The sequence below is a fragment of the Acinonyx jubatus genome, chromosome A1, assembly GCF_027475565.1.
Source record: "Acinonyx jubatus isolate Ajub_Pintada_27869175 chromosome A1, VMU_Ajub_asm_v1.0, whole genome shotgun sequence".
In the NCBI taxonomy this organism is placed as follows: domain Eukaryota; kingdom Metazoa; phylum Chordata; class Mammalia; order Carnivora; family Felidae; genus Acinonyx; species Acinonyx jubatus.
This window is the reverse complement of record NC_069380.1, coordinates 35,499,566-35,527,475: the sequence shown is the minus strand read 5'-3', so window position 1 is coordinate 35,527,475 and position 27,910 is coordinate 35,499,566. Positions and strand designations below refer to the sequence as shown.

The window sequence follows — 27,910 nt, the reverse complement described above, 5'->3', positions numbered from 1 at the left end:
ACTTTGTTTTAATGTAAAGTTATTCTTATAAATGGAGTGTGCATTTATTCTTTTTCTTGGTTTTAGGCAACAATACTTCAAATTAATTGATGAATGTGTATCTCAGATTGTATTGCATAGAGATGGGATGGATCCAGACTTCTCATATCGAAAGAGACTAGATTTAGATTTAAGTCAGTTTGTCGGTGAGTATTTCTCTAATATTTAAATGGAAACCTTTTATCGTCCCTTGCCCCACAGGTTAACTGCAGTGTCAGTTCTAGTGTGACCTGTAGAGTCCTTAGGCCCTTGATACCCTTTCAGGGGATCCTAAGAGTCAAAACTGCTTTCATAACAGCACTAAGACATGATTTGCCTTTTCCGTTGTGTTGTTATTTGTGCTGGTGATGCAAGGATGGTGAGTACAACTGCTGGCACTTAGTTAGGAGTCACAGCGGTGACCCCAAACCATGTTAGTAGTCCTTGAATTCCTCACAGTAAACACAGCAATAAAAACTGCCTTTTTTTTTTTTTACCTGAGTGTCCTTGATAAAGAACTGAAAGACATTAATTTTATTAAAAATCTCCCCTTGAGTACATATCATTTCAACATTCCCTGTGACAAAGCGAATTGTACACGTCAAGCACACGTCTGCATACTGAAGTACAGTGAGCAAATAGCTGCGTATGTGCTTGTATTGCGAGATGAATTGATTTTTTTTTACAAGGAATGATTGTCATAAAAACTGTGGCCACTCATGCTTGACTGTCTGGCACACACTTTCTTAAAAAGGAAATAAAGTAATTCTATAATGTCAAGGAAAATGACTGATAGAATTCGTTACCAATGATAAAATTCAAGCTCTGAGGGAAAAATTTGAGTTTTGGAAAACTTGGATCTGCTACTGTTAGCTTGACAGCTTTCCAGCACGCGAATTTTTTTTTCTGGTGAGGTCAATGATGATAATAACCCATAGGATTATTTTGATATTGTATAATGAGATGTGTCAACATTTGGAGAATCTACGTGACTCCGCAAACCACTCTTTTCCAAATTCCCGTGCCTGATTACACATTCTGCATGGGTGAAGAATTCTTGGATTTTGAAGTAACAGAGTACAAAACAGTCACTGATAGGTGATTCCACACAGCAAGTAATGTGCAAGGAGTTACCATATGTCAAATTTTGGTGTAACATGAAAAAAGAATAGCCATTTTTTGTGTGAGGTTGAGGTTGTTTTTCTTCATATATTAGAGTTCATAAAGAAGTACGGAGTGTATAGAATGAGAAAAGAACTAGATTATATTAGTGGCACTGATAAAATGCTCATTTTTCTCCACTGGAGGGAAGTAATTAGAAGTTCCTGGTAGTGGGAGGGACAGATATGAGGAAAAATAAAGCAAACTAAAATGTGGAATGATTTTGAATAGGACCTGAAAAGGAAGTTTATTCTACCTGGCCATTAGGAATGTTTTTTCTTGAGTAGAGGAGAGGTTTATTTAAGCATTGAACTCTTGAGAAGGAAATAGACTTTTTGACTACTGCTTGGCTATATAAGTGAAACATATTTACATAGTTACAATAAGTACATTGTATATGTTGATTTTAAATGTTTATAGAAAACTTAGACACACTGCAGAGGACTTACAGTAATAGGTGAGTGAGGATCTGGGGCCAAACTGTAGGAGAGAGATGTTGGCAAGTAAATAAAGATAACTTTATATAGTATAGTGGAAATCAGTAGATACTGTTTATGTAACAGTGATCGGAGGTTTAAGTATTTATTTAGTGCTACAGAGCCAGGCAATTTAGAAAGCAAAATTATTAAAACAAATGGGATTAGACAGGAAACACCATTTTCATCTTCTATAATAGGAAGCTATCTATAATGTATTAAATAGATGAATCAAGAAATAATGGTGTACACATCTTATTTAGAGTTAAGAAACTAACTGCCAGAATAATCTAATATAGAAAGAACCATAAGAGGTCTCATTTAGGAAGTGGGATTGGGTTTTTAATGTAGTGATTTGGTTGTTACTTTTCATTGTAAGCCCTTCTGTAATATGTTTTTTAAAACCATGTTTATTGCTTTTATTAAAGAAAGAAGGGAGGGGTACCTGGGTGGCTCAGTCGGTTGGGTGTCTGACTTTGGCTCAGGTTATGATCTCACAGTTCGTGAGTTTGAGCCCCGCGTCGGGCTCTGTGCTGACAGATCAGAGCCTGGGGCCTGTTTTGGATTCTGTGTCTCCCTCTCTCTCTGCCCCTCCCCTGCTCACGCTCTGTCTCTGTCTCTTTCAAAAATAAATAAACATTAAAATTTTTTTTTTTTAAATAAAGGATCAGCTACAGCATGGGGAATCTATGTGAATCGTTTCTCCTGCGTAGTGTCTCATCATGTGGATCTATATCGTAGCTTATTTAATCAGTCTGTTACTGATGGACCTTTATTTCCAGATATTGGCTAACAACATTTTAATGAACATTCTTGCTTAAAGGCAAAGTCCTAACAATGCAATTGCTGGGTGAAAGAAAATACATATTTTAAATTTTAACATATATTTTCCTAGTTACTCACCAGCAAAATTCATGAATTATACTTCTATGGCATAGACAAGTCATTTTCTCTGTGCCATCTCTGACACTTGGCATTATGGATCATTTAATCATTGCTGTGTTTCATTAAATAAAATTTATATTTTTGTATTAGGGAAATGAACTACCTGTTCATACATGTTAGCAATTATTAATTTTGTTTTTGCTAATTTTCTGTTCATTATTGTTGTGTTGGTTATCATCTTCTCTTCTTCCTTCAAAATACTTACGTGTTGATGAAAGACACTTTTTGAGTCTTGTATGTTACATTTGTCCAATAATTTGAAATTGTAATCGTGTTTGCATTTATACTTTGTGGCCTTGGTATCATGCTTGGAAAATCCTTTTCCATTCAGTATTAGCTTTCTTTGTTTTGCTTATTTCATTACTGACACTATTTCTAATTCTTTTCTTTTTCTAACCTTTTCAAGTCATAATGATTTTAACAAGTACTGGAATTAAGGAAAAAATGTCATTGCCATTTTAGATGCTTGCGTAGATCAAGCGAAGCTAGAAGAGTTTGAAGAGAAAGCATCAGAACTTTACAAGAAAGTAAGTAATTCTGATTAAGTTTGCAAGACTATGTGAAGAACCACCTCGTATCATCAGGCATGCTTCTCCTTCAGGGATTTTGCTTGTTGTTTCCACTCTCTTCTTTACCTCCTTGAGCTATTTGCATAAATGCCATCCTTAAGGAGGATTTCCTAGACCATTATATTTAAACATTTTAACTCTCCACTCCCAGCCCTGACCCTGTCTGTGATTTGTTTTCCTCTGTTTTATTTGTTATCTGACATGCGACATGGTGTATGTATTTACCTGTGTATCTATGGATGTGTTGTCTATTTCTCCCTCTAGCATAACCTTTATGAAGGATATTTCTTTGTTGTTGTTTGAAGGATTTTGTTTATTCAGTGTCCCTGCGCCTAGAACAATTCCTGCCCTCAGAACATTAAAAAAAAAAAGGGGGGGGCGCTTAATGAATAAGTGATTGAAGAAAATTTGTAGAGTCAAAATTTTAAGATTGGAGTATTTCTCAAGAAATCCTATATCGAAAAGTTTTATTAACTTTTCTGTTTTGGTTCATGTTGCTTCATTAGGTCTAGGTGAACATAGAAAACTGTCATTTTTATAGGTCAGAAGTATCTGATATTGCCAGTTGGGTTGCTTCGGCCCAGTAGTATTGCTGACCATCCAGCCGTTCCCCACTGTTCTCGAAGGTGGTGTTCTGTGCTTTCATCTCTGCTTGGCATGTATCTATTCGACTCTTTTTCTGTTTAGAAAAAAAAAAAAATGTTGCTTTTGTGGGATTCTTCACATGTTAAGCAGTCACTTTGATTTAAATTCGTGTGGCTGGTTTCTCACATTGGAGGAATAAATGATAATTACTACCCCCAGCCCCTGACGAACATACACTAAATAGACTTTTACTGTGTGTCAGTTACCATGCCTAAGAGGCTATGTTTTTGAACTCTCTGGATCTTGGTGAATATTGAACGAATCTTACACTTCTGTAACAGTTTAAGATAATACAACTTGCAAATGGTAGACAGTCTTTTATAAGTTAGTGGTAATTTATGACAAACTTTGTAAATGCCCCATGTAAGAAGTCCTGCATGTCCCCCCACACATAGAGGTTATTAACCCCTGGGCCTCTGGCTGCAGGCTAGAATTCCAGCTTAAGCATATGATACTGTCTTTGCCCTGCAGGAACTTGAGAAACAAATGAACACATCATTGAAGTGTCATATGTGCTACAGCTGATAGGTGATCATGTTGTAGGGTGATCCCTTATCCCCTGACTTGGTATTCTAAGCCTTCTACTTGGTATTCTATTTTAACTCTTCCTGAGAAAGTAGTAGTAAACTTTCAGGTACTTGCTTTGGATGCATCCCAGGTAATATAAATTTGCTTCTATAATCATTTTTAGGTATATGATGTATATGAGTGTTGTTAAATGTGATACCTTTCTCAACATATTGTTTTAAAATTTAAAGTTTAAGTGTAAGTAGAAGAAAGACCTTGTTCAAGGTTACTTGTCTCCTTTTAGTCAGAAGTTATATGTCTTGGGTATATTTAAAAAATATTGTTTGCTCCATAAAAGATTCCTATTGCCATACCATTTTGTATATATCAGCAAGAACTTCTTTCTGATAGCTTTATAAGGACACATGTAAATACTTTGCTTTAGGCAGGAAGCTATCATAGTTGCTAGACACATTCTTTATTTTGGTGCATAAATTTGAAAAATGAAGACCAGAAATGTCAGAAAGTACATAGAGAATATTGAATTATCAACCTTCTTGTACAGATGCACTAATACATTTACCCTAGGGAATGAAATTAAGCAGAGCCTCAGCCTTAACTGTGTTTCTTGACATTTTTGCGTGTAATTTTGTAAGCGTGATATTGCTCTAGAAACTCTTTTTGGAGAAGAAGGCTATCATATCTGTTTTTATAAAGTATGTCTTTAATGGAGATTCATTTTATCCCCAAGGCTACTGTGATTTGACTGTAGATATTATAAAAATGCTAAAGCAAAGTTTATATTTTGTCTCATCCTTGTATAGGGGAGGATATAGAAATTTATCTCTTTGTTAAGTACAGATACTTTAAGTATGGCCAAGTGAATTTAATAAATTCTCTTAGAGTATACTAATTATGACTCTGATTATTTTGGTGGTTTTATCTTTGTTCCCATAAATCATCCCTTTTCCTCCTGAATCTTATTCTAAGCCCTACTAGTTAGGGTAATGTACCTACTGATAGTGTGAAAAAGACTTCATTTTTACTCTCATAAGAATTTAATTTTTTATTTCTTGCTAAGCAGAAGTAAACACTGAGCAGTCATAAAAGGGAGAATAGAGAACATGACCTCTCAAAGATTTTTCATGCCGGGAGATTGTGGAACTTTAATATATGATATTGACATATTTATTCACAACATATAAAGGAAGACTTGACAGGAATTGGCTCCATTTCTTCATTCGACAAATATTTACTGAGTTTAGTTATAAATGTAAGGCTTTGGAAAGGTGATGAATAAAGTGGATTCTCACTGTGAATAACCTTCCAGGCTGGTGGGTGTTACTGTGGTGTGTGAATAGTGCATTTTGATATTTTTATATTACAGTGTTATGACTGCTACAGTAGGAATACCCTATGCAGAATGGGAGCCTTCTGCAAGGATTCCTCATCTAGACTTGAGTGGCCAGGGAAGGCTGACCCAAGGAAGTCATAGCTAATGTGAGGCGACAAGGTGAGATAGCCAAGAAGGAGGGAGACAGAAATTTATTGTGAATTTCAACATAGCCATCTCAAGGTTAATATTTCTGAAACCAAATTTATTTTTCTTTTCCCTAAAAAAATGCCTTTCCTCCTCCATGAATTTTATATCACTATTCCCCCCCTAAAATAATAATAGTTTCCAACTTGCAAAGCAATAGAACACCATCATCATCTTAGAGATATACTCCCCTCACTCATTTCCTTCATTTAGTTGTACACCAATTTTTTAGATTCTGTTTAAAAAAAAAAAAAGTCCCTTCATTTTTTTTTTTTTTTTCCTGTTTTCTGTTTCCCTGTCTTTCCCTCATTCAGGCAGGCCTTAAATTCTTGGTTGGGTAACTATAGCAGCTCCTCAACCTATTCACATACCTCTGGTGTTTTCTTTCAGTCCACCTTCCACACTGCTGCAGGCTGGGTTTGCCAAAGTGCAAATTTGGTCATGTTAATTTCTTATTATAAATACTCTTAAAAGCTCTCCATGGTTTACAGGAAAAAAGAGAAACTTTTTGACTTTAAAATTCCTTAAAATTTTTTTTTCCGTTTATTTATTTTGAGAGAGACAAAGAGAGTGAGCAGGGGAGAGGCAGAGAGGGAGGGAGAGAGAGAATCCCAAGCAGGCCCTGTGCTCTTGGCGTGGAGTCAGATGTGGGTTTGAACCCATGAACTGCAAGATCATGACCTGAGCCGAAACCAAGAGTTGGACGCTTAACTGACTGAGCCATGCGGGTGTCCCCAAATTTACTGTAAAATTCCTTTAAACAGTTTAATTCCTGTCTACATCTGTAACTTCATCTCTTGCAATTTGTTTTCTTACCTCCTTTTATGGCCCTTGCATGTGGTTGTTTGCATTTGTGTACTGCACTAAACCTTCTATTTGAAATGCCAGCTGCACTTATCAGCTAACTACTCAAATTCTTCAAACCTGGGGCCAAGTTATCACTTCTCCAGTAATCACTCCCATGCCTCCAGTGTATTTCTCCATTGCTGGTAATTTTCATACGTTCGCATTGTTACTTTCCTTTTACTTTGCCACCAGACACTATACTTACTAAAAGTGATGACCATATTGTATTCAACTCTGTATCTCTAACACCTGCTACTTTGAGGAACACATCGGATGCATGATATTCCTTACAGTATAACGAGAAATAGGTAGGTAGTTTGGGGCCAACTCCCAGGAGGTTCTTAGATATTAGGTTAATGACGTAGCCACTGTAAGTTGAAAAGCAAAAGAGTCATGTTTTTTGAGCCATCCTTTAGAAAGAACAGCGATACTCAAAAAAAGTTTGTAGAGGGGAAAGGTAATACTGGTTTTAAAAATACTGTTTTTGTTTGTTGCCTTGAAGAATGTTCATTGGGCAGTTGAAAATACGTTTATGGACTGATTAGTAGTCTGGAATTCAGACGAGAAGCTGAGCTGGTGATGGGGATTTGTAAGCCATCAGTGTATGAATGGGGACTAAAACGTGTGGGTGTGGAAGATACCATTCTACCAGGCATATGAAGTGAGACCATCAGAGGGGCAAAGGAAGAGTCCTAGGACAGGACAATAGTAGACGGTTGGACTGAGGAATAGGAACCTATAAAAGAATTGGTAGGAACAGCCAAGGAGTAAGCAGGAGGACCAGAAGAGTGTGTGGTAATACAACACACTGGGGAAGAAAGAATGAATACAGAGGCATATTCGTGAGTATTTAATGCTGTAGGGCAGTCCCGTTCGATACGGAATGATGACAGTGTTTGATGATCTGTGTTCAGCATGCTAGCCTTCAGCCTGTGCCTGTTGTGCCCTTGTGACTGAGGAACTGAAGTTTTAACTTTGATATTAGCTAACTTAAATTTACATTCTAGCAGCCACGTTGGCTAGAGGCTACACCATTGAATAGTACAGGTATTAGATCAAGTAAGAGGAGGCCCAGAGAAGTCTGGGGGCTTTGGAATTTGGCAAGCCATAGTTTTTAGAATGAAAGATGGTGGCTAAGTTGGATAATGAAGTGAATGAAGTTCAACAGGCCAGAAAAGGGAGTATGATCCAAGCACACTTTTTGAAGGAGTGCACTTTGAAGCAAGAATAAGATTAGAGTTAGGTGACGCAGGCAGGGTAAGGACAAAAAGAGGGTCAAGGAAGATTAGGGTCTTTTAAATTCTTAAATGGTAGGAGGGGTTTGGAGGAGCTGCAGTAATAGGAGTGGTAATGTTGGTGTGGTATGGGTGAAGTGAGGGATATTTGGTTTTTTTACCCGGTAGTTTCTGTTCTCTTTATAAAAGCGCAAAGTTTAGAGTGCGAGGATTGAATGTGAGATTTATTTAACCTGTAAATGGGAGTCACAACAATGTTTATTATTTCAGAGTTTTTGCGTGTGTGAATGCGATGATGAGATTGCATTCATGAAATGCAAAAATGCTGACACTAAATCATGGGGGAGGCAGCCCTCTGGGGGGGTTGGCATATGAGAAATCTCTGAAACTTTGACTCATTTTGCTGTAAGCCTAAAACAGTTCTAAAAAATAAAATCTATCTTAAGAAAATACCTGTAAAACATTATCTGAATGTAATTTGTAGGAGGGTGCTGTGGTTTTATCTAAACCCAGGCTTGGAAGACAAGGTCTGGCTTTTAATCTCACTTTTTTAATTTACGGTCTGTACGACAAGGGATTGGATTGCCACCTTTTTGAGTTAAGGACAAAATAAGATTCATAAATAAGTGTTCTTTGTCATCGGTTGCTTTTTACATTCTTGCACTTTCCCTAATTGAGGTCTGACCGTGCTTTAAAGTCTAGAGGCTACATCTGTGAGGTAGTGGTTTTTTTTATGATTTTTTTTCTTCATTTTTTAAAAAGAAATAAATGTTCTCCAGTATGAGACAATCCCCTATTGCAATTCACCTCTGATAGAGGTTTTCAGTCATGATGATGGCAGGGTGAAGCTATTTGAAGGCAGGGTGGGAATTTGTGATAAGTGGCTGTATAAATTAGAAAACTCATTGGATTCACCAAATTTTACTGTTTGCTTTCCTCCCACAAGGTATTGCACCAGGGTTTTTGAAAGATTAATTTATCATTAATCTCCCAAAGATTAATCTGCAAAAGATTAATGATAAATAACAGACCTTATTCTCTTAAATTGCTGTTGAAGATTAGAGCCTGCATCAGGGCCCTTAACTCTCATGACGACGTGAGAAGTGTTGCATTTACGAAATGGAGTTATATAGTAATAGCAAATATTAAAATGGAATTCTTTTTAATTCCTATCATAAGGTTCAAGTACAAGTTTTTGCAAATAGGGGTCTGGGAACTCGCTACAATGCTTTGGTCTCTATTATTTTACACAAAGTTGCAATGATATTTAGGGACTTTTAAGAAAAATGTCAGTGTGGCAGATACCTCCGGGCGAGTTTGCTCTCCTTAGAGGAGAAGGTCACAGACTCCATCCCTGGCTTTGTCTGCTCCCTTGCAAATTGAATGATTTTGGTGGGACCCAGAGAGGGACCTAGGGACAGGCTTTGGGTGACTTAGCAAAATCTACCACTTTTTTCATCAAAAGTTTGTGTTCTACTGACGGGTCTTTAGATCATTAGAACCGTATTTCTTTATGAAGAATAGCGCTTTTCACTGCCATCTTTCTGTCTCCTGTTTTTTTTTTTTTTTTCTCTTTTTTTTTTTCTTTCTTTCTTTGCAGTTTGAAAAAGAGTTTACTGACCACCAAGAAACTCAGGCTCAATTGCAGAAAAAAGAAGCAAAGATTAATGAACTTCAAGCAGAGTTACAAGCTTTTAAGTCACAGGTAAAATACCATCTACCTGGATTGAATTTGGCTATTGAAAGCTTACTATGGAAGCAAAGGTCATGTCACAGCTTCATAGTTCAAAATGTTTAAACTTTAATTTCACTTGTATGTTTTCATAGTGTTGTTTTTCTACATATTTTTGCTCTGTAAATTAAAATTATTTTCCCACTGTTTTTTCTAGTTGCATTTTTAAAAATGTCATCAATTTTTACTAATTAATCTTCTTCCTTTTGTTTCATGTGGGTTTTGTTCCTAACGTCATACGTTTCATATGTAATCATAAAGGGTGAGAAAGACTTTTACTCTTAGATTTGTCATTCATCACTGATCTTTATCCCACTACAGGAAATTATTGCTCAAGCTATTTATTTTTCAAAACCTTCAGCCTATGGGTACCTTGCAGTGAAAGATAACCTCTAGCTGAATGAGAACATTTTCTGATAATTTTTCAATTTCCAAAAGTAAACAGATTTAAAACATGACAAAAAAGAGAGCAAATCTGGATTATGAAGCAGATAGCTCACATACACCCTCTACACATAAAACATTCAGATAGCAAGAAATACATCATCTGCATGTTTTAAATGGATGACAGTAAGGAGGTAGAATATTCATAGCTAAATTTCTTCATGCAGATTTACATATAGGATGATGAGTAGTAAGTATAGTTTTGCTATTTTCTTTTCATCCTAATTTATGGTTATATCGAAATAGTCTCAGATGTACCATTTCCTATATGGTATGCTATTTCCTATATTATTGGCTATTTTGTTTTCTCTTAAATACTTAGTGGGTAATTTTGTTATGGAGGCTATAAGAAGAAACCCTAAGAGATAGCTATCTCTTAAGTGTTCAATTTTAGGGGGGAAAAAAAAGCTCTTATCTGTAAGAAAATCACTCTCAACGATCTTTCTTTAGTGTTTAAGAAGGAAGTACAATTTATTGAAACTTTTCATCTTTCCTGTGTGGCTCCTTGTCTCTCATACTAAAAAGTAACATTTGATTGTGTTTTACATTTCAGATTGAGTTATAGACCCTGGCTGAGATTCTTAGGTCCAGTTTCTCCTTGTCTGGGCCAATATGAATTTTAAAAATATTTCTTTTTCATTTCTTCTAGTTTAAGGATTACTTGTAAATCCAATCTAAAGAATTCCTGTTTATACAAAAAGAAAATATCTGCCATCTTTGGACATGTTACTGCTGCCTGTGTTTTATATTAAGATGGGAATAAATTGTTTTAAAATGAGATTAACTCCAGCAATCTCCTATATTTTTTCAAAATGTGGACAAGGTGACTATTTATGGCTGTCAGAAGCAAGCCAACAGCTTAGACACTTAGTATTGGCAGCCATGTTAATTTTTGAAGAATAACTGGGTATTTCTTTTTCCGAGAGATTAGTCGTGTATTTCTCATGAAATCTAATCATTTGTCTTAAGATCCTTTGCTTTGCTCAAAGCTATACTGATTATGAAGAGTCTGAATAAAATATATTCTGTGTGATTTTATTCCTTTATTCACGTAACAGCCAAGTATTGTCGGGTGCTGGGGATATAACGGTGAGCAGGTTGATCACAGGATAATCTGGCTTCATGAACAATATATTTAAGTCAACCATGCTACATCGAAGGAATTAGTATAGAAGAGAAATGCAGCCATATCTTTAAGGCATTAATAGTTAACTATAACATGTATATTGAATGTGAGTATAAAATACCTACACCTCCTTAACATTCAGAGGGCACTACTATCCATGTTAACGGCAATGCAGCATAATGCTGAATTGATTCTTCTTTATAATTAATGTTTTTGTTAAGACATGTTCTTTGATTTGTGGTTTCAACTTTTTTTATAACACTTTTTTCTTCGTGCTGATCTCATGTGTCAACTTTAGGCTTTAATACATGATCTATTTTTTATAATTGTGCCATAAAACTTTTAAAATGATTTATTAATGTTTATTAAATGCCCCCACTTGCAGGTGTGTGTGTGTGTGTGTGTGTGTGTGTGTGAGAGAGAGAGAGAGAGAGAGAATTGAAATCAGTGATTATAGGAAAATAATCATATCACAAAACATTAACTCAGATCTTCTTTAAAATAATCAAAAAGAGGGGCGCCTGGGTGGCGCAGTCGGTTAAGCGTCCGACTTCAGCCAGGTCACGATCTTGCGGTCCGGGAGTTCGAGCCCCGCATCAGGCTCTGGGCTGATGGCTCAGAGCCTGGAGCCTGTTTCCGATTCTGTGTCTCCCTCTCTCTCTGCCCCTCCCCCGTTCATGCTCTGTCTCTCTCTGTCCCAAAAATAAAAATAAAAAAAAAAAAATAATCAAAAAGTGTATATTCTTACCATGCCATTGAAACATAAGGCCAGAAGTGACCAGTGGCCACATTTTGCCCTTTTTATCTCCTGATTTTGCTTTGCTTTTTTGTGACATTTGATACTGTAGAATAGCCCGTTATCCCCCCTCCCTCACTGTCTTCACTTCACTGTGATTCATGAACCTGCGCTTGTCTGTTTTTTTCTCTTATCTTTAATTCATTCATCCAACGTGTATGTATTTCTTCAATGGCTGTCATTTGCCAGCTGCTGCTTTAGGTGCTGGGAAAGAGTAGTAAATTATACAGACTTAGTAACTGCCCTCATGGAGCTTATAATGTATCAGTGAGATAAATGCTAATGATTTCTTAAGCATTTGACACTTTGATAATAATGGCAATCAAAGAGAAGCACAAAGTGCTATCTGTGTAAAAGGAGTGGTCAGATGAGGCTTCCTGAGGAAAGGACTTGCTAGCTAAGATTGAAAGGATCTACAGGAGGTAACCACATGCCAAGAAAGTTCCAGGCAGAAGGGATTGCATGTGCAAGGGCCCTGAGAAAGGTATGTGGTTGGCAAATATGTGAAATTGTACATGACAGCCACTTGAAAGGCCAGTTCACAAGGATCATGATGTGCCCTGCAGGTCGTCCTTAGGAATTTCTGATTTTTTTTCCTCAAGATAAAGGCATGATGTGACAATGCTATTTAAGTCTCTCTGGGTCTTCTTCTTCTTGTTTTGCTTCTCGTTTAAATGCCAGTATTCCATAGAATTCTGTACATAGACTTTATGCTACATGCTCTGTACATACTCTGGGTGAACTTACCTATTCTCAGTAAGTTGAACTATCACCTAGAAACTGCTGTTTCAAATCTTCTAGACCCACATACCCATTTCCTCCCAGGACATCTCCACCTGGATGGCCATAACTACCAAAATAGGAAATAATATTTCTGGCAATTACACTTCTATGAAAACAAAAGCTAAATTCTTGAATTGGAAAAAGAAAAAAACTATTGGGATTGTGTTTTTTTAGGTCAAGCCATGTGAAATTGCTCATCCTGAATTGTCTTTGGTGTAAAATAATTTTTGAGGCAAGTGTACTTTGACATGTTTGGTAGATGTTTTTAGTCATATTTCTTTTCTTTTTTTCCCTTCCTCTCTAGTTTGGTGCGTTGCCTGCCGATACAAGTAACTCTTCACCACTGGCAGAAGAAAATGGATCCGGCCTCCCAGCACTTGCTCCTTCCCTGCCGTTGCCCTCCTGTGAAGGAGTGCCTCCTCCCCCTCCTCCCCCACCCCCTCCTCCCCTTCCAGGAATGCCCTTGCCCTTTGGTGGTCCTGTGCCTCCACCGCCTCCCCTGGGATTTCTCAGTGGACGAAACTCTCCTCCTCCACCAACCCTACCTTTTGGGTTAAAACCAAAGAAAGAATTTAAGCCCGAAACCAGCATGAGAAGATTGAATTGGTTAAAGGTAAAACAAATAAATGGAAGAGACATACTGTCGCCTAGATAAAATTTAACTTTATATTTAATTTCCAGTGGAAATCCTAATCAGAGCGTCATTCAATAGATAAGCGTTATTTGAATTAAATAAAAGTATTGAAACAAAGCCCTTTTCTCTTGACTGAGGCTTTCTGGTTTAGAAATTTGGTGAGAGTTGATGGTTGTTACAATGGGATTTGGTTTGTGATTAAGCTGATAATTCAACATTATCATCATTGAACATGAAGTGTTTCTCACAAGAACAAAAATAAGTTAGTGTTCGTATGAACTTATCTATGTTGATAGCCATTGGAAAAATTAATACATGTTGTCAAAAGTTGGTAATTAGGACACAGAAATCCTGAATCCTGGAGATAGATGGTTTCATGGTCACATAACCTTGGGAAATGATGTGTGATATATCCTGCACTTGAATTATTGCCGTGAACATGAGCCGTATTCAAGACCCTGAGAGGTATAATTAAGAAAGAACAAGTTTTATTTCACTCTGCTTCAAACCATCAACTATCTGATAGTGGAAACTTTTTTTTTTTTAATAAAACCTTAGCTTCCGGAGGAACTTGTATTTTATTGCACGCACTTTAGGGAAAAATATTAAGGGATTACTTCATAAACATCTGCTGGCAGCTATGGGACATTGGGTCTGAACGTAGTGATTGTGCGGGGACAGATGAAACACCCAACTATTTATGAATCTATCTCTCTGATTGCAGATCAGACCTCATGAAATGACTGAAAACTGTTTCTGGGTTAAAGCAAATGAAAATAAGTATGAAAATGTGGATTTGCTTTGTAAACTTGAGAATACGTTTTGTTGCCAACAAAAAGGTAAGTTGAACATCATGCTTATTTGCTTATTTTAATATCATGCTTATTTTAATATGTTAACATTGCCACTTTTTCTGTATTAACTTTTACAGAGCATTGTTTGAAGAGTCCTATATGTGATATTTTTACTTCATTAGTGGGTAAATAAATTAATGGGAAAAAATTTTAAAATACCAATTTTGTTGTGAGTATAGGATAAGCAGTCTTGAAAATGAAAGTGTTTAATACATAACTTTGTCAAATTTTTGGTATGATATCTTTTTTGAAGATGTTCTTAATTGGGTTTTCATAAAGGAGGATATTTTCAGAGAGAACTTTGGCATGAGAATTCCTTTGAGTCAATGGGAAATAGAAAAACAAACGGAATGTGAGCCTTCTTGTAGCCAGCACTTTACCACCCTTTAATATTACTATGACAGTCAAATAATTAGTATGAGTCACATGGAATAGAAATACCAAATTTATAGAGTACCTTGAAAGCTTAAAATAGAAGTACATGAGTAGGTTATATGAACTTTTTATTAAAAGCAATTAGTGTTCATTTCTGAATTGTTTCGTGATAGCTTTTACCTGCTTGGTGTGATGATGATGAATATTTTTAAATAATTTTATTCAAACATTGTTCTTATCTGAAAATTGGGTTTCTACTGTATATGTTTCAGGGTTGATATTGACTTAAGCTAGTAGGTTAATTTTTAAGTTATGTAATGCTTACATTTTAGGTCTATGTTACAAGTTACTTGGATCAGTGATTACATTTTAATTTTCAAGAAGGAACCCTTTTCACCATAGACCTATGCCACTTACAACCCTGGGCTCATTGAACACAGAGAGCTGTAGAAGAGAGATTTTACTCCAGCTGGAGATGGGAAGGGTTGCTATATACAGGGAAGAATTAACTTCTTAAAATACCTACTACGTATTAGGCGATATGCTGTATATCTGATTTAACTTGACAGTCGCAGCAATGAAAGGATTTTGGCAGATACCCCTCCCACCCCAAATCATTTGCATTCCTTTGAAATGCTTTGTAAGATATAACTGTAAATTAGAATCTCTCTCTAAAAAGTAAGTTAGAACTCTAAAAGGTAATTGTAAATTAAGGTGGCTTTCCAGAATTTGTGCTAAATCCAAAGCCTTCAGCAGATATTTTTGGGCACTGTTCGTGACTAAAATAGTAAAAATGATATATTTTGATCTTTGAAAACGGGGAATTTTCTCAGCAAGCTTATCCTAGGAAAACTTGTGAAGTAAGCAGATCTTAATTTTACCTTTTGATTATGGAGAATGAAAATTTTCTTTGAATAAGATTAGTACACTCTTCAGGCAATCAAGGAAAATATATGGCAGTTAAAATGTGTATTTACATGTAAAACACTTCAGAATTTCAGATTTCATAATCTGGAATTGATTAGTTTTCCCTTTGCTTTCCTAGTAGGGTACAAACGGTGGTACCTTAAAGCTATTTAAGTAATACTGCCATCCAGCTACTGTCTCTCTCTTTTTTTTTCCTCTTTACTCTGATTACTTTCTTAATTAATGAGGCTCAAAAGGGAAACTTGTTAGCATGTCTTTAATTTAGCTGTAGTGTTAGCCCTAAATGAAATAATTGGACCTTTAAAAAATTCTTAAGTCATCTAACTTTAGCCTTGAGATTCAAGGTTGAAAAAAAACAACAATGTATTTGCTCAATCAAGTATTAGTTATGAAGTTTAAGGTGAGGAAATGGTGATCCTTGTCTGAGTATTCCGTACTTCTATCTGTCTCTGCCTTTGTACGTGCCGTCCCCTCTGTCCAGAGTCTCTCATTTGACTTACAGACTGGCAGAGGCCCACGACTTCTCTTGTCTCAGCTCAACTGCTACCTTCTTTCTTCTGTGACAGTGGATGATACCTCCATGGTGATCAGAAAAGATGGGGATACCTGAGGTTGTCATCCTGGGCAATGCCAATCTTTCACAATGCCAATAGGAAACAAGCTGTGAAGGTGACTATTTTTTGATCTGGATTTTAAAGAATAATTCCTGGAAAACATTATTCAGGGAGCCTTAAGAATACATTTTAGCATTACCAGTAGTTAAGTATTTTATTGGAAAACAAAATTGCTGCTTTCAGAAAAGCAGGATTTCCTATAGATACTTTGTAGAGAAGATCAGAAAGGAAGGCAAGAGGAAGGTATCTGAAAAGCTTACCGGAGACCAAGGGGTGGTGGTGGAGTGGACATGTTGCTCCTTGTCTCTTTATTTGTGGCCTGGCCACTGAGGCAGTAGGTCCAAATCTTCACTTCTGCCTTTCTCCTTTCTCCCATGACTCCAAAGGTTACTTTAACTCCAGTTTTTAATTTCTGCAGAATTCAAAATTGAACCTAGTCACGAATTATTCAGTCCATGGTGGCGATACAGTGACTCTCTGCTCCCTAGCCAGCAGGGGAAGGTAGAGGCATCGCCTCCTGGTTGATTTTCCATCATTGGTTCTTGTCAGGACTTGGAAGGGAAGGACACAGGATTCCCATTACTGGGTTTTTAGGGAAATAATGTATCTGTTTTTCATTGCAGTAATTCTTTTGTCTAAGAACCAGGGCATTTTGTGACAATATGGATGGACCTCTAGGTCATTATGCTAAGTGAAATCAATCAGGTGGGGAAAGACAAATACTGTATGATTTCTCTTATATGTGGAATCCAAACAATGAAAAAAGCAAACCAAGCTCATAGATAGAACAGAATGGTGGTTGCCAGAGATGGGGGTGGGGGAAATGGGGAGGAGGGGTAGAAATTTATTACATAAACAAAAAACCCAGAGCTATTTCTCTGATTACAAAGGTGGATGTTCCATCCCAGGAATTTAAAATGGTAAAGGCCAATCATTGGTGTCCCCTAAACATTTGAAATAGGTGGAAAGAAAAATAAGGAACTGAATTTCATAATTTACCCTCTAATTCTACCTATTCTAATCACATACTCTGTATTTTTTGTTATTATGTCTCCCCACCCCCCCCACCCCACCCCCCCCTTAAGGAAGACGCTGCTTTGGGTTTTACTGACTTTGAAGTTAAGATGATTGGGTTTTAGTGGTGTTATACCCTGAAAGTTGGAAAAGGAAGAGGGCCTAACAATACCAGTGGAGCACCTGTGGTTGTACCACTCCCTGAGCTGGGCCGTCTTCATGTGACCTTGTTTAAATCATGACCACATCTCTGCTGAGATTTTTCTCCTGCCCAACGATGCTAAGTCCCCAGAATACCACCCTGCCCCACTTGCTGATAGACATAGCAAGATATTCTAGGCATGAGCTTGGATATTTCGTCTTTACTCATGTTATTCTTTATTATATCTTTTTTTCCCTCCCAGTTAAATTTGTATTTTAAACTAACTTCCCTGTTACGTCTAGACATTGGTTTATTAGGAAAGCGCCCGTGTCCTGTCTTAAGGAGTACAGGAAACTCAGCCTCTTCCTACGAAATCAGTATGTTTCCTTGATCCCGTTGTATCATTTTTTTCTTTGATTCCTTTATTTGGCTATCAAGTATCGCTTTGGTTTCCTTGCCTTTCTCAGTTCTAACCTGTCTAAATTTTTGAGTTACATCTCAGCTTTCCATATTTTAAATTCTGAAAATAACATGTAGGCATTTTTCCTGGCCGTATTTTTCTTTTTCTCATTCTCCCTCATTCCTTTCTCCTGTGTTTGGCTGTCACTGTTCAAGGCAGCCAATATTTATTGGGTGTGCACTGTATGTTAGGCCTTGTGTTTGGCACTGGGGACGCTGTAGAGAGAAAGCAGTTGTGTGCACGTCCACGTGTTGTTTTCTCAACCCCAGTGAAACTCCATCAAGCTCTCAGTCAAGTTGAAGCACAAGAATGAGGAGTGGAACAACAGATGCTGATTTTTGATTCAGAAAGGAGGATTGCCATGTTTTACTGTCTTGGGCTCCTGTTAAGACTTAACAAGATTATAAAAGAAAAGTGTTTATATATCTCTTTGAGGTTTAATCACAATATTCATATATTGAACATTTGGTATCATCAAAATAATGCTAATGATCTGTGTATTTTTTTACCAGATTGGAAGCATCTGCTGGTTAATTTTTACAGGCTGTTGGAAAATGGATTAAACTATTCTAACAGGTTATTGGTGTTGGATTTATCAACTAAAATTAATATTAATTACTTTCATTATTCACAAACTGTTAACTTAATAGGGATTAAAGGGTTTTCTGAAAGTATATGAATAGTCTAATTCACTTAGACTGATTTATGATAAAAATGTGATTCCACAATTGTTAGCTTTCTGAAGTAATCACATTTTAGAACAGGTGCATCATATTTGCCAGATAGGGCCAATAAACTGGTTTAGAAATAATTTATCAACTGAGCAGTTATGGCATATGGAAACAGTTAATGGATTATGTACTTACAAACAAATCAAGCCAAGATTTCTGACATCATAGTTCAGTGGACAAAGTATTGGGGTAGGGAGTGATAAACCATGGATTATCTCAGGGACTTGGCTGTGTTCAGGATGTCGCTTTGTATTTGAAACACAATTTATTCCTCTGTCTGAAAAAAAGTGTATTAAAAAAATCCTAAACTACCTACATTAAGATGAATAATATAATTTATAGTAGAGAAATGTTTTTCATGAATGTGTGTTAATAAAGAGATGACGAATGCACCATATCTTAAAGGTTTCTGAAAAGACATTTGACAAACACTTGTTTGGAAAGATGTAGGAGGAAATCAGTGATGAATTAAATATTTCCCTAGGGATTTATCCTTTGGTTCTTGTCTGTGTCTGAATCTGAAAAGAACTAAAGACTTAAGGAAATGATAGGGCCTGTCAGGAATGTCTTGTTTCACCCTTAGAAAGTATCTTTTTGTTACCAATTATTTGTATTTTGTGTTGGGTTGCGGAAGAAACAGAAATTTATTCTGAAAGGTTTAAAGAAACAGAACTTAGAGAAAAGGGCTGAAGAGAGTAGGTTTGTTTATTAGCCTGGAGCTACAGGCGACTTTCAAGTCCCAGAATGCTTCAGTTACATGCTTAGTTATACCATGTATCTTTGGCATGGTGTGATGGGAATTCTAAAAGTCCCTGTAACTGGGCACATTTCTTGTATATTGTACAACTGCTATAAACAAAAAGGGAGGAAGCTTAGACGTGTGTGCAGGGGTTGGAGTGCCCGTAAACATAGCTCCTCTCCCCTTTCCCCCCCTCTTTCTTTTCCTTCTAACAGTGGAGAGAGGGATGATACTGGGGAGCATTTGGATTCACCAGGAGTCCCTGGACGAGTGGTAGATGGGGGTAAACTGTGTTCCTTGTAGATTACAAGGTCACTTTGGTGTTTTAATTCTTGGAGTTTTCAGTGGTGCACCTGTAGCTGTCCTCCCTTGACAACATTGTAAGATGTTTTATGGTCCTCACACATTTTTTTCTCTCTCAGGATTTCTCTTTCGTTTCCTGTATCTTCTTACTCCCGTTTACCAGGGAATCTCTTGTTGCCCTGTGGTTGTTCAAAGTACATTGCCCCATTTCAGGCAGTTATTCTTTGTCTTGTCTGCATTATGTTCTAGCAGCCGTCAAGGCTCCCACTCATAATTAGCGTGCAGTATTATTCACCTGAAAATATAAATGAGACTCATCTTTCTGAATGCACTCTTTGAATCTTAATATATTTATACACCTGGTTGGTCACTGACCCTCTTCTCTCCCTCTGCCCCACTCCTCAGTGTCCCTCAGGCCCACCTTCACATACACCTGCCAGGCTCAGAAGAAATAGGATCATATGCAGTTAGTATTGCAATGATGCCATCCCTGTAGCACAAGAAGAGCGTTGGGTCATGGTAGGAGAGTCCTAGGAGAGGGAGGAGGCTTCTTTCTGGATTATATGCTCTGGAAGCTGGATAATGAATAAAGAAGATAGTAATTTCTTTTGTAGCAGGCAAAAAAGAACCTTTATGAAAATAACTTTTTTAACATTGAATTTCTAAAGTTAGGTTTTGAGGTAGTTATAGATTTGTGTTTAGGTAAAGCTGGGTGTGTTTTGTCCTTCAAGGTTAAATCATTTAGTCACAGGTTAGGACTTGTACCATGTCGTGCATTTAACTCAAGCATTCACACATGTCTTGGCATCTGAGGAACCCACCAGGTTAGAAACCGTTGGTATCACATCCCTCCCTCGTCTAAGTACTTGTCTGTGTCTTAAAAGGATGGCTATTTCTGAGTCAGACACGCTCTAGTCCAGGAGTTCTTAACTTGGATTAACTTGGGTCTTTGAACTTGAATAAAAACAAAACAAAGCAGAATGTTACTTTCACTTACCTGTAACTGAAAATTAGCTTTTCCTTCATTTATAAATATAGGCAACAAACACGCACCTAAACCATTTCTACCTGTGAAGATTATGTATACTTTTTATATCCCATAAGAATTATTTCAGATACGTTAAATATCACTGAAACTCATCACTACTTCAAAATTTGGGTGGTTGTGAGCCTGCAGCTAGATCTTGTTATTCAGGACATTAATTAAGAAATGGATTTTGTCAGTTGGGTCCTCCAAAAGCCGATGCTGAGATATTGGGGTGCAGGCGTTTTTAGGGGGTGTGCAGTGGGTAACGCGTGTGAAAGGTACAAGGTGGGGGAAGCAGGACCGGGTAGGAAGAACCTCAGGCCCTGATGTCATAGGACACATTCTCAGCCACCCTAATGTGTGTGTGGGGGGGTGGGGGGTGCGGGGGGAAGCTCTGGAACAGAGGATCTGTTAGGGAAGTCCTGGGATGGGCCCCGGTAGCCAGGCCCAGCGTTCCTGCCATGCTCAGCCATCAGCTGGGAGCTGCCCAGGAATGGTGTGGTGGCCTGGGCTTGGGACTCAGGAGCATCCTGAGGGTGGTGACAGCTTGGACCTGACCAGCCACGTGCACTCCTTGCAAGTGAGGGGGGACATTTTTCCTAAAGGGAGATCTTAGCAGTGCACATCCATGGCTGCCATGCATGTATTTTGCTAGTCACAGACTGGTATTTAATGCATTTTGGTAGCTGCATTTGAGTATCATTTGCTTCCTCTGAAATCCTATGTATTATCTTTTCTGCACTTAAGAATTTTCTGAGAAGCTGTCTATCCCTCTGACTGCCGGTGGGGTCCATGGCAACAAAGGTTATGAAGCCTGCTGTAGCCTTTCTGCCTTGTGCAGTGCTGGGCATGAGGCGAAGGTTAGGAGCCTCGGCCTGGCCTTGACTGCTGCCTGTTCACATATATGCACATTTTTGTTTGCTTGCTTAGTTTTATTTTGTTTTAATTCAAGGGGCCACTACATGATTTGTCATGAGATACTTAACTAGGAATACCTTTTTACTGTGACTGGAACATTAGGTCATCTGTTTTTGGATCCACTTTTTTAACAGACTACTGAAATGCATTTGTTAATAAAAGCATATGTCGAATCTGGCACAAGTACAAAACCCCCTAATTAGACAATAATAAAACAACAGTGTTGATAATGTCTTTTTGTTTTGTTTTGTTTTTTTAGCAGTTGTGTTCATCTCCTATCATTTTATTTGTTCCCCAAAACAATCCTGTGGAAGAACTAAGGCAAATATTGTATATGTGTTATATGTAAGAAAAAGTTACACTCTTCATGTGAAGTTGAGCTAAAAGGAGCTGCCACTCTGAATGGAATACAGATCTGAGCTATGCCATGCTGCTTCTCTGATTAAAAGAAATCCTATTATGTTTTATTTAAAGTGCTCTTCTTTGATTTAAAATAATTTCCCTCTCATCTCCCGCCACCTTACTGCTGCCCCCCAGCAGTTCACCCTCATCCCACAATTTATATTAAAGGCTTTAAAAACTTGCCATTTTTTATTAAGACCATCTTTCATCATTTGGTCCCTCTATTCACTTCTGTAAGTATTTGAGCTGTAAATACTAACGCCATGCTGTGGCGTGTACAGGAGGGGAGAGGGACCGTGGAGTACCCCCCACAAGCGTGTGACCCCGGCTTTTGCAGCTGTAGGTCTTTATAAAATGGGGGAGAAGATACCCATCTCACAAGGTTATTGTGAGGATTAGGTAATAAAGTTTTTAAAGCATCTTTTGCAATGCCCGGCTCATTGTAGTCGTTCAGGAATTGTTAGCTGAACTTAAATTTTGAGAATGCAGGCTTGTTTCCACTTGCAAAATTTTGTGTACCTTGTGTGAATCTTGCATATGAGCTGGCCAGCTTTAGCCCCACTTGCAAATGAAGCCTTTCAAACCATTGAACTGCTGTGTTAACTGACCTATGTTAGTAGCCATTTAAGAAGATTTCTGTAATACTGATCTGTGCCATCAGTTTTAGAAATAGTAATAGATGATTTTGTACATCCTATTTCTTTCATCTTTGTGTATGTCTTAACTGTCAAATGCTTTATTAAGTTCCTAGAGAAGAAGAGAGATCTGTTGAACCAGGAATGAAGACTGGTTTGTCTTTTTTCTTATTTTTTTTCCTGAGTTTTTCCATGATTTTTTTGTTTTTACTTTCAGTTTACAAGTCATTAATGGAGCTGAGCCAATTTGTGATTTTATGAAATTTAAAAACTGAGAACTTTAACTTTTAACTTGGTGTGATTCAGTTTTTGAGCATTGAGCTAATGACTTGAGAGTGAAGTTGAAAAACTCAGTCCGTACTTTATAAAATCTGACTAGTTCTTGTTAATTATTCATGATTATTTTTGACAGTTATTTACAGTTTCAAAGATTAGTGAGGATGTTATGTATGGCTTAATGTAATTACAGAACTGGGATGCATTAAGGCGTAGGGAACCTTTCGTTGATAGGCAAATACAAGAGCCAACTAAAGCTCATGGCTAAATTCTCCCTGGGGCTTGCAGGAAGGGTGATAACTGTTAATTTTCTTATTTTCATAGAGTGCTAGCAGAGGGTTCAGAGGAGTGAGAATTTTTCAGGAGTAGGTTGTTTTCGTGTGTGTGTGTTTGTGTGTGTGTGCTGTATGGTGCAAGCTAAAAGAATTATTTAGGTGAACCACATACAAATGTTGAAATTCTACTATTTTGACATATCAAGAACTTCATGTGGTTTAGCCCAATTCTTGTTTTCTGAAGTGGTGACTAATTAAGGAAACACATAGAAATGTCTTTGTAACTTAATTAAAAAAGGAATGTTGGTATTTCTGCTTTTCTCATAGCTTGTCAAATAATTGATGGGGGGTGGGGGGAGTGAAACTCCTGAAATGAGAAGTATTTATTTTGGAATGACTTACATCCCCCAAATCTAAGACTGGAAGATCACCTTGGAATTTTACATGCTGTATTAGTGTATATAAATTAATCTTTTCTGGTGACTCTGTGAGGAAGTTTGCCTGCAAGAAACAGTACCCAGCTAAAAGTGATTTCGACCAGAAGTCTGGTGGTTGGCTGTCTTAGATTTGGTCAATTCAGTATCCCAGTGATGTCCAGACTCAGGATTAGCTTCTCCATTTTCTTAGCTTTCCTTCTATTTTCAGCATAGCTTAGTTAACAAGGGCAGGAGGGATCATTATGTTCACAAGTGGAGTTTTGTATTAATTTTCTATTGCTGCTGTAAGAAATTCCTGGAATTTGGCAACTTAATGCACATTTACTGTTTTACATTTCCGTGGGAAGTCCATCATGGTCTCACTGTGCTAAAATCAAAGTGCCAACAGGGCTACATTCTGGGGGCTCTAGGGGGGACCTGTCCCTTCCTTGCCTTTTCCAGCTTCTAGAGCTGCCCACTTTCTTCAGCTTGTAGCCCCCTTCCTCCAGTCTTCACAGCTGGCCACAGCGAGGGGAGTCCTCAGGGTCCATCTCTCACTGGTTTCCTTGACTGCATCCTTCTCAGGCTCTGACCTGTGCTAGGAAAGGTTCTTGAAGAATCATGTGATTAAATTGGGTACACCTGGCTAATCATGCTAATGTCCCAGCCTTTCTGTCTCTGACCTTAATCACATCTGCAAAGTTCCTTTTTCCAAGTAAGGTAGCATATTCACAGTGCTAGGGATAGAACACGGTTATCTTTGACAGAGGAGGATGGGGTGCCAAAATTAGTTGGTTATCATAACATTGCAACATTTCACAGGGCACTTGGCCCGGTTAATTCCACTCACTAAAATTATGTCCGTCTTCTTTAGCTCTGTTCTTTTTACAGGAATGCTGTTTTAGGGTCCTGGGGCATTTTGACATACATCATTTGTTCTGTTCATTAAATGTTATTGAGCTTTGGATCTTTACTAATTACATTAAGATATGTTTTTGTTACCATGGCTAAGTGCCTTTGTGGAGTTTTAGGAAAAATCCTTACCTCATGTACTAAGTACTAGAAAATATTTTTTTTCCTTTCTTTAGTCAAATATACTATAATTAATGTGCAACAGGTATCACAATCTACTATGCATTTTCTAGTTTGTAATGTACGCTATAGATTTCATTTTTTTCCTAGGAAATTATTAAATTCTGTATATATGTTTTTACTTTATATAATCTTTTTTTCAACCCAGAAACACCATCCAAAAACCTATAGTAAAGAACCACTGGCATTTAAAAACAAATTGGTTCTTTATGCTGATTTATTACTATGCATTTTAAGAAAGAAAGAAAGACTGGTTCTAATTTAGAAAAAGAAGTGTTTTATGTTTTATACATTATTTTATTTTGGGAGATAACTTTCTACACTTCTGTTGAACAATAATTTCTGTACTTTGAAGTTTAGTTATATTTTAAGTTTTATTTATTTTAGTAATCTTTATACCCAGTGTGGGGCTCAAACTCACAACCCCAAGATCAAGAGTTGTATAGTTTTGCCAATGGAGCCAGCCAGGCTCCCCAAAGATTAGTTATATTCTAAAATACGGACTGCTACTCTTGTTGTATGATTTTCACAATATATTTTAGCTGAATAAATATTTATATTTTGTGATAGGGACTTTGGGAAGAGGCACGTTTTTGTGGTCCATTATTACTCCGACCTAATAAGCACCTATAAACGGATATGAACATGTAATTTCATTACAACCTGGAAAATGTTATTATATAATTGCATATTTCACTGGGCAATTTAAAACACAATATATAAAAAGTTTATTTTAATTGGAAAAATTTCATCACTGAGGAAATCCCATTTATCAGAAAGATCTAATGCAACCCATTGCCCACAAAATAAGCAATTTATTTTAATTTAATTGTTGGCTCTTAGTCATTTGCCAGTCTACTCTTGTATCATGATACTGCCTTAGCCTCGTTCTTCCTGAAGCAGAGCTCTTCTTCCTTCTTTAATCTTCTTTTCTTTTTCAATTAGAGAACCAATTATTTTTCAGGGTTTCACAGGTCACAGTGGGACAGTTTGGCTCTCTGCTCCCACAGCAGAAGATTTAACCCTGAAGAGTTGAAGTAGCCAATGGAATAACTGTGTTTGTTTTTAAATGAGGGATATTAGTGTTTGGAGATGTTACATTTTCCTGTTTTAAAATTAGACTTTTTCTGAATAATACTGAATTTTCTCAAGTCTTGTTGTGCTTCATTTCAAATCTTGCCTATCCGTGTCAAAATGAATCTGACCTTTTCATACTGACCAATCATTTGTATTTCCATTATCTGTTTTAGTAGATTCAGCTGTGTTGTCAGTGCCGCTAGCAAGGAAAACAGCAGTCTGTGCCAATGTCAGTGTGGTGACAATACTTTTGTAATAGAATTTTCTATGTGTGTGTGTGATAAAGTTATATGTTTATGAAAGAATATTTTGTAAACCTGGTAATCTGAAATTGATAAACACTGGATTGCTACTTCACTTTTTACCATCTTTTTTAATCTGAAAGATTGTTGGGTACAGAGAAGGCAACTGATAGGATCATCCTATGCCCATTTTTGGATCTCTGAGGTATGCTTTATCAAAAAACCCATTTTTGTGAATGTGTTCTTGATGAATAAGCATAACTTACAACCTCAATAAATCAAAATTTCTCGTTAATTCTCGATTATATTAGGGTTGTAAGAAGTCTAGAACAGCTGTTGGAAGTGAAAAGCAATGAGAGGAAGGAGCTGACTTGAACCGTAAAGGGGAAAATGAGTGCCTGCTAGGCCCCAGTAACTATGCTGGGTCCTTACATTGTAAGATTTAGGCCTTCATCCCACTTTAACGCGTAGAGATTGAGGTTCAGAGAAGTTAAAAATCTGGCCCTCAGGGTGGCATCCTTAGAAAGGAGCTGGAAGTCAAGAAGTCCCTTCTTCTGATTCATACCCGGGTTTCTTTCCCCTCTCTCCTGTTTAGAGTGGAGAGGGAAGGAGGGAGGGAGTGCCAATGGGAGTCCACTAGCATTGGTATGGAAATGACCTTGTTATCAGGAACCCTGACTACCTGCGTGTGTAAGCACAGTGACTTCTTTTGTTCCTTTAAACTTGGGATACTGTAATTACCATTTCATTCTCTTCCTCTTTCTAAGACAGTAATGCCAACTGTCTTCGGATTTTCACCCCTACAAATATCACATTTATCCTATCCCCTGTGTGCACGCATTCTAAAGGATTAAAAAGAAAAAAAAAAACTTTTCTAACGGAAAAGTTTGGTAGCTTTTTGGAGTCTGTTCCCCCTTGTGTTTCTAGCTGTATTCTTTTTGTTTTTGTTTTGTTTTGTTGTTTGTTTCTCTCTCTGTTATATACACTATGCCTCAGTAACTGTGGTCTATTTTTTCACCAAGTTTGGCCATGCGTTTCATTGCCTCTCCCTGTATCTTCATCACTTACTGTGAATGTTTTAATTTGCACTTTCTACCTGTACTTCATTTTCTAGGCAAATCCCCCCTGGGAACTGCTGCTGCCTTGTTGACAGTTATGTCTTCCACCAGCTTAGGCTTTGGAGAGCTTGCCTGGATTCTGCCCCTGGCTTCCGCCTTTCTGCTTTCACAGGGTTGAACCCTTTCTCTCCTGCTGGGAGAGTGCCAAAGCCTCTGGAAACCCTTGGGTTTCCTGCTGCTCTGCTCTCTCACTTCATCTCCTACTCCCTTCTCCTTTGTCCTTTTGCTGAAGCCACACTGGTATAAGTGGAGCCCCCGTGGTATACCCCAGAGGTACCCTGTCTTGGACCCCTTCCTGCATGGAGGAAGAAAGATGAAGTCCCTTACCATTTTTGAGTCTTGACTCCAATATCACCTTCTGGGTGAGATTCCTGCACTTGCTTTCCAACTTAGTGCTGGCACATTTTCCATGGGCTCTATCCGCCCCCCATGCTGATTCTTGCTACTTTTTTTTTCTTTAAGTCATTTATCAATTTCTAACATATTATTACTTATTTACTAAGCATATGTTTGTCTTTTTCTTTCTTTGCCCCCACTGGAATTTAAAGTCCTTTAGGGGAGAGATCTTTGTTTTCCTTTACTGATATATCACTAGCGCCTAGCAGAATGCCTAACATGTAATGGACAGTGGATTAATGTTTACTGAATAAGTGAATGGTTTTTCATTCCTTTAAAGCAGAAATACAATAATTTCATCGTCCTCCAGCAAGCTTCCCCCCCCCCATTTTTTTGGATGGAGAGAAGAATTTTTTTTTAAATTTTTTTTTAACATTTATTTATTTTTGAGAGACAGACAAAAGCATGAGTGGGGAAGGG

The 27,910-nt window shown here is 37.4% G+C and overlaps 1 protein-coding gene across 4 annotated transcripts in view; it reads left to right on the top strand.

The window, feature by feature from the left end:
- DIAPH3 (diaphanous related formin 3) overlaps positions 1–27,910 on the top strand; it is a 503,888-nt gene that overhangs the window by 168,146 nt on the left and 307,832 nt on the right. For all 4 annotated transcript variants that reach the window (XM_053216218.1, XM_053216210.1, XM_053216209.1 and 1 more), the window contains 5 exons: positions 67–185; positions 3,063–3,127; positions 9,543–9,647; positions 13,128–13,436; positions 14,182–14,296. In XM_053216218.1, the coding sequence (XP_053072193.1) occupies positions 67–185; positions 3,063–3,127; positions 9,543–9,647; positions 13,128–13,436; positions 14,182–14,296 (713 nt within the window). The remainder of the gene's footprint in view (positions 1–66; positions 186–3,062; positions 3,128–9,542; positions 9,648–13,127; positions 13,437–14,181; positions 14,297–27,910) is intronic.